This window comes from Rattus norvegicus, chromosome 1, assembly GCF_021556685.1.
Source record: "Rattus norvegicus strain SHRSP/BbbUtx chromosome 1, alternate assembly SHRSP_T2T, whole genome shotgun sequence".
Taxonomy (NCBI): Eukaryota; Metazoa; Chordata; class Mammalia; order Rodentia; family Muridae; genus Rattus; species Rattus norvegicus.
In genome coordinates, this window is record NC_141534.1 from 215,028,390 (window position 1) to 215,035,282 (window position 6,893).

Genomic DNA, 6,893 nt, shown 5'->3' on the forward strand with positions numbered 1-6,893 from the left:
GAAAAAAAAAAAGAACCAAAAAAAAAATGGTGATAATATATAATTTGCTCATCTAGACACACAAAGCCCTGTACACATCCATCCTTTAAGAATATTCATAACAACCTGTAAAGGTGCAGAGAGGAATCTTATCGTTCACCTCTATGTTCTCCCGGCCGATTCTCTCTCCCCACATACATTTTTACACTTTGGAGATTTTCTTTCACTCTTTGTTTTCAGTTGTGAGGCTGTCCCTTGGCAGCCCTGGAACACAGTGCTTAAGTGATTTAGGGTATGATCCTGTCCATCCCACGGTTCTGTTGATTATATGTATAGATGTCTTTAAGCCTCACAAAGCCAGACTCTTATAGCCTAGGCTCAAGTTCTCAAGTTCAAACCTTGAACTTCCCGTCTTCCTGAATGCTGGAATTATAGACGTGCCTCACCACGCTAGATTTATCCTGTGCTAGCGGATAGTATACAGGGCGTTTGTGAGATCTAGGCAAGCACTGGCCACTGAACTACATACATCCTCTGGTCCCCAGAACCCATAATATTACTGACCATATCGTGAATAACAACAGGGGCCTCAAAGGAGAGATCACACTGTGAAGGCAGGCTCAGGAACCAGTGGGTTGGGTTCAAGTTCAACTCCTATCTGTAACAGCCATCTGTAAGCTTCTTTTTTCTTATCTAAGAAATGGGACAGCACCTACTTCACAGATCTGCCATGGTTAAAGAGATCTGGTTTTTCCTGTGAAAGATAAAAATGGTCGTAGATTCTCATTTTATTCACAACCTAGTGTCCTCTCCCCTCACCACCACCACCGCCCCACCCCGTGGTCCACGTGCCTCGCGTAAATAAGCGAGCGCGCAAGCGCCCGGAATCGGTGCCGATTGGTCGCCCCAGGGTTCCAGGGTTGTAGGGAGACACTCTGTAGCCTCTGAAGGCAGGCTCCGCCTTGGGTCGCTTGATCTGCGAGTTTGTGGGTCAGTGAATCGGGGCGAGCAGCTTCGACCTCGCTATGGCGCTCCTGCTGCAGCTTTTGTGGCTGTTGACGCTGATCGCGACCGTGGTCCTGAGCCCAGTCCCTGCCAAGCCCTGGGCGGATGACGAGCAAGCCTGGAGCCTGTCCTCCCAGGAGCTGCTGGCGCCCGCCCGCTTCGCGCTGGACATGTACAATTACGGCCGTACTGCGGTGACAAGGGCCGTGCTAGGGGCGGTACACGGGCGCGTCCGGCGGGTGAGGACGCGCGGGGAGCGGGAGCGAGGCCTGGGTCCAGGAATGGTGCAAGGACTTTGCCTTAAATTTGGGGTTGATGGCCTGAACGGGGAGGGAAGGACCTATACAGACTAAGACCCAGTAGGGAGGCACAGACGGGCAATGATCTTTTAAGAGGAGCGAGGGGAGATGGCTGTGCCAGCCCCACCTTCTGCTCTGTCCAGGCCGGCCGGGGCTCTCTGTTCTCCCTGGAAGCCACATTAGAGGAGCCACCTTGCAATGATCCCCTGGTGTGCCTGCACCCTGAGACGAAGAAAACAATGGTGAGTGAAGTGGTCGGCTATTGTTGGCCCTAGCTGGCAAGCAATTGGAATGATGGGTTCTGTCGAGTCATCTGTTACCTCTGAGGTACCAGCTAGAGACCAAGATGCTCTGAAAGGGTAGGTGTTTGGGTGCTGGGTGTCTGCTGCTGGCGTCCCCCTCTTTCACCACGTTATGATTGCCTTACACAGCAGCTCTCCTTTGAGGAGCTTCTAGCAACCCTAGTCAGGACCTTGTTCCAAACTGTCCCCAAACTGCCTTCCTTTCCCTCCTTCCCTCCAGCTCTGCAGTTTTGAAGTCCTGGAAGAGCTAAAAGAACACTTGCTGCTGAGGAAGGACTGTAGCCCAGTGAATGCCAAGGTTACAGGTGCTGGGATAGATAGCTCAAGTAGACTGGGATAGCCCAGACCATACCTGACTCAGAATCCAGCCTTGATTACTTCTGTTCCAACCCTATCCAGAGTCTGGGAACGAGACCTTCCGAGCATTCCTTCCAATGTTGGACAAGGATCCCCTGCCCCAGGTGAGGAGCCTGTGTCTAAGAGAGATAATGGCCCCTTACTCCTCTGCTTTGTGCCCCACCCCCTGCCTTTTCTCTCTCTTCCCCCTCACTTCCTCTTCCCGTGGCTACTTCCCTGTCTTGGTCCTCCAGGGTAGAGCTCTCAATTATTGTACTTGGGTCTGGCTGAACTTGTAAGTGAACACCCTTTTGCCTTCCTAGGACTTTTCTGTGAAGATGGCTACACTCTTCAAGGACTTCATGACTACCTATAACCGGACTTACGAATCAAGGGAAGGTAGGCCCCAGCCTTGTCCACATCTGTCCCAGGCAGACTTGGGTTTTTCCTATCATGGCACCTTGATACTGAGGAGATGAAGAACACATGTGATATAAGTTTTTCTCTGCCGGTAAAACGAGGCAAATCAAGCCAGATTGATTATATGAAATGCAGGTTTATTGGGAAGCTGCTCTCTGGTGAGATCACTGACCCCAAGGACTAGGCCATAGGAATCACCATGGGGAGGGGGGTGAGGGAGAAAAAGAGAGAAAGGGCACACACAGAGAGAAGAGAGGAGAGAGTGAGGAGACCAAAATGTCTGGATTATATCAGGATGAGCCTTTGGGGGCAGCCGAGCCTCTGGGGGTAGCCCAGCCCCCGGGCTGGAAAGTTCAGGGTTGGCAACAAGGTATGCCAGGGTAGGGACTGAGGGATGCTGGGAGAACCTGAGGCCAGGACTGCTTTCATATGTAAAATATGCACCCTAGTCCAGGTCCAGGGTCTGAAACCAGACAAAAAGGATCTCATGTCCCTCAAGGACCCCATATCCCTCAGCTCTTCTAGGCAGCCATCTTGCCAAGGAGTGGCCTGTTTCCTTCTTCCCTTTTATCTTCCTAACCAGAAACCATGACTTTCTCTGTTGGATTTCCTCTCTCATGGCCTTTCGGTTACCTCTCCTGGGTAACACCCTTAGGTCTCATTCAGGTTATTGCTTTTATATTCAATAAGTCATTGCTCCAGTTTGAGCCCCCAAAGTTGAGCATGCCTCTCACTTTGTCACTTTGAAGTTTGCTTCCCTCCTGTCTCATTCTACTGGCCCCAGGGATCTATCCTTACAAACAACTTCAGGAACTAAGGCAGTGACTCAGTAAATAAAGCCCTTGCCTTGAAAGTGTGAAGACCTCAGTTCAATCCCCAGAACCCACCAAAGAAGTCCAATATGGTGGGCAGGACTTGTAACCCCAGCAACAGTGAAGAGGGAGAAATAGACTCATCCCAGCTAGCCTAGATTACTTGAGTTCCAAGACAATAAGAGACCATTGTGCTTCAAACAAAAGTGAAAGGCCTCGGGGTTGGGGATTTAGCTCAGTGGTAGAGCGCTTGCCTAACAAGCACAAGGCCCTGGGTTCGGTCCCCAGCTCTGAAAAAAAGAAAAAAGAAAAAAAAAAGTGAAAGGCCTCGAGAAATGACACCAGAGGTTGCTCTGTGGTCTATATACATACACACACACACACACCACATACACCACACTCATACACAACACACAAAGACACACACTCATGCATGCACACACATACACATAGCACACACTCATGCACACACATGTATGCATATAGCAGGGTACGCAAAGGCACACACTCATTTGTGCACACACACTAATTCACACATATACTCATATGCACAATTATTCACACTCACATTCAAACACACTCAAAAGCTTACCCACACTTATCTCTCCTTTTATGATCTGGTTGGGTCCAAGACTCTCTCCTTCTCTTTGGTTCTCAGAAGCCCAGTGGCGCTTGACTGTCTTTGCCAGAAATATGATACGAGCGCAGAAGATTCAGGCCCTGGACCGTGGCACAGCTCAGTATGGGATCACCAAGTTCAGTGACCTCACAGGTGGGGATGGCGATGAAAGCCTGTGCAGAACTTGTGCTCCTCAGGCTCCTGATGAGGACTGGCTTAAAATACTCACTCCCTGCTCCCCTGCCCATCTCTACCTACAGAGGAAGAGTTCCACACCATCTACCTGAATCCCCTCTTACAAAAGGAGTCTGGCGGGAAGATGAGTCTAGCCAAGTCCATAAATGATCTCGCCCCACCTGAATGGGACTGGAGGAAGAAAGGGGCTGTCACTGAAGTGAAGGACCAGGTTGGAATCTCAGAAGTGGGACTAGGAAGGCAGACCTGCCTACATGGGGCCTGAAGATACAGCCTTGACCATGTCCGTTGTCTTGCAGGGCATGTGTGGCTCCTGCTGGGCCTTCTCTGTCACAGGCAACGTGGAGGGCCAGTGGTTCCTGAACCGGGGGACTCTGCTCTCCCTGTCAGAGCAGGGTGAGCTTCCTGTTCTAGTGCCCTTTCCCTGGGGTAGCTCCTACAGAGGGCCCCTTGGAACAAGCCTTCTGTCTCCTAGAGCTTTTGGATTGTGACAAGATGGACAAGGCCTGCATGGGTGGACTGCCCTCCAACGCCTACACAGCCATAAAGAATTTGGGTATGTGTTAACTTGGATAGGAGGGGCAGCAGGTACCACCTCTTTGCAAGAGGTCATGAGAGTCACACAGAACTGGGTCCTGGTCTTTATGCTGACCCTTTCTGTCTGAAGACCTACAGTAAGTCAGTTTCCTCAGAGCCTCAGTTATCTTAGCTATGAGACGGGATATACGATGTCCACTTTGTATGATCATCTCGAGTGGCGACTGACAGTGAATAGATGTAAGATTCTAACGCACGACGAGGACCCAGAGAATCTTGGTGTTTTCAGTTCCTGGAAGTCTGTGTTCTTTTTATTCTGCCAAACTAGATAGCGCCACATCTCTCTCCTGAGGGGAGGTATTAAATTCAGCCATGGGCTGCAGTGGTAGCAGGATGGTGAGCTAAGGGACTGAGGTAGCTTAGAGAGAAGCTGGTCCAGGAACCTTCAAGGTCGTGGGCTACATTAGCAGTAGATTGTCAAGAGCAGGGCAAGCAGCAGAGGGCAAAGGTGCCAGGCAGCCTGAGATAAGGCCCCAGCAAGGAGGCAGAGGCAGGAATGCAGTCCTGTCCGTGTTGATACCGTAGCTTCTTCCCTACACCCTCTCATTACTAGTCTGACGAGACTCCTCAGAGGGGTGCGGGAGCCCTGGGGGGTATGTAAGGAGCATGTGACTTGACGTCATGTCTGTGGGATGCTCGGCAGTCTTCTGTCTGGGAGAACATGAGTAAGTGATAAACAGGAGTCTACTCATTCCCCAGGAGGGCTGGAGACAGAGGATGACTATGGCTACCAGGGCCACGTTCAAGCCTGTAACTTCTCAACACAGATGGCAAAAGTCTACATCAACGATTCAGTGGAGCTGAGCCGGGATGAGAACAGTGAGTGGGGGCCACTGTGGGGGTGTCCAGGTTGATACTGCTGGGCCAAAGTACCATTGGCACTGCCTTCCCCTTCCAGAGATAGCAGCCTGGCTGGCCCAGAAAGGACCGATCTCAGTTGCCATTAATGCCTTCGGCATGCAGGTGAGATCCTGACCTCTCTGTCCCTCCCCACCTCTTGTCTGTGCCTTCCTCACTTCCCCTTAAGCCGGCCTCCTGCTCCCTGTTTTCTTCTCAGTTCTATCGCCATGGGATTGCTCACCCATTCCGGCCCCTCTGCAGCCCTTGGTTCATCGACCACGCTGTGTTGCTGGTGGGCTATGGAAACCGTAAGTTCCACTAGCTTCCTGCTTCCCTTCCATCTACCTCAGGCCCCAGTCAAAGGCTAGATAGCAGCTTCTCAGGGACCTCTGAGGGGGAACAACCCTGTGTTTTGTAGGCAGGAAGGCTGGGGCTGGGGGAGGTTGAAGGGTTATTCCAGAGGCAATTGGATAAGTGCTTTCTCCAAGCCTTATAGGTACATGAACTCTCCATGAGGAAGGGGTGGGCCCTACCGGCTCTTTGCTGTTTTCCTACTTCCTACTACATCATAGGCCCACTGAAGATGTTTGGAGGGTGCAGTGTTTGAATCTCTGAGTGGAGAAGGGCCTCTGACTTCTTGTACTCCATTATTGTCCCTCAGGCTCCAACATTCCTTACTGGGCCATCAAGAACAGCTGGGGCAGGGACTGGGGTGAGGAGGTGAGTTCTGCCTGGTTGGCCCCTGACTCTGCAGCCTCACCCTTACACAAGCCCTCTAACCAAGCCCCACTGTCCTGCAGGGTTACTACTACTTATATCGTGGGTCCGGGGCCTGTGGTGTGAATACCATGGCCAGTTCGGCAGTGGTGAACTGAGAGACTTGCTGGCCTAGGACCTGACATTGACCACAGTGGCCCCTTCCTTAGCCTGACTCATGCTCGGGCCCCTCCTCAGAAGACAGACGGCTGAGGAACAGGCACTTTGTACCTCAGGGTGAGCAGCGGGCCCTGCGCCCTTTCTTCCCTCCTTCTCATGCTTACCTGAAGTTCTCCAGCTGCATCTTTGTTGGACTATGGTAGCTAGGAGGATCCTGAGGTGAAGGAGGCTTTCCCGGAAGCCAACACTAGGGCAAGAACCTTGGGCTACAATATGATACAGGATGAAAGTCTGCTCGTCACGAAACTAGATTTGTCCTCAGCAGGCTCTGTCTTTCTGCTTTGGTGTTCGTCAGCCTGATGCTGTACATCTTCTGGTCCCTTTCCACATCCAGGAAAGTTGTAACCAGCCTTCCCTAAGAGCAATAAAAAGGTAGCCTGCTTCCCTTGTGTGGTGTAAGTGTTTAGCCTCTGAAGGAAAAGATGGGTCTTAGGGACCCCTGGTGGGTCAGGGTGGGGTAGTAGGTCCTGCCAAGTAGCTCCAGGGGTTAGGTTCCCCTTAAGAACAAAAAGCAGGGCTGGAGAGATGGCTCAGTGGGTAAGAGCACTGACTG

At 51.5% G+C, this 6,893-nt stretch overlaps 1 protein-coding gene across 1 annotated transcript; it reads left to right on the plus strand.

The window, feature by feature from the left end:
- The first annotated feature begins 973 nt into the window (after positions 1 to 973).
- Ctsf (cathepsin F) lies at positions 974 to 6,722 on the plus strand. The gene is made up of 14 exons (NM_001034110.1): positions 974 to 1,223; positions 1,427 to 1,525; positions 1,806 to 1,890; positions 1,985 to 2,046; positions 2,245 to 2,320; positions 3,812 to 3,925; positions 4,033 to 4,178; positions 4,267 to 4,363; positions 4,443 to 4,523; positions 5,264 to 5,383; positions 5,463 to 5,527; positions 5,622 to 5,712; positions 6,066 to 6,124; positions 6,205 to 6,722. The coding sequence occupies exons 1-14, from the start codon at positions 1,005 to 1,007 to the stop codon at positions 6,277 to 6,279; spliced, it is 1,389 nt and encodes a 462-aa protein (NP_001029282.1). The 5' UTR covers positions 974 to 1,004; the 3' UTR covers positions 6,280 to 6,722.
- Positions 6,723 to 6,893: the final 171 nt, after the last annotated feature.

What these genes read in the sequence shown, in the direction of transcription:
- Ctsf (NM_001034110.1), top strand. Translation starts at nt 1,005, where the DNA reads ATGGCGCTCCTGCTGCAGCTTTTGTGGCTGTTGACGCTGATCGCGACC. An exon ending in AGTGAATGCCAAGGTTACAG is followed by an intron (nt 1,891 to 1,984) that starts GTGCTGGGATAG and finishes AACCCTATCCAG; the next exon opens with AGTCTGGGAACGAGACCTTC. An exon ending in GCTGAGCCGGGATGAGAACA is followed by an intron (nt 5,384 to 5,462) that starts GTGAGTGGGGGC and finishes TTCCCCTTCCAG; the next exon opens with AGATAGCAGCCTGGCTGGCC.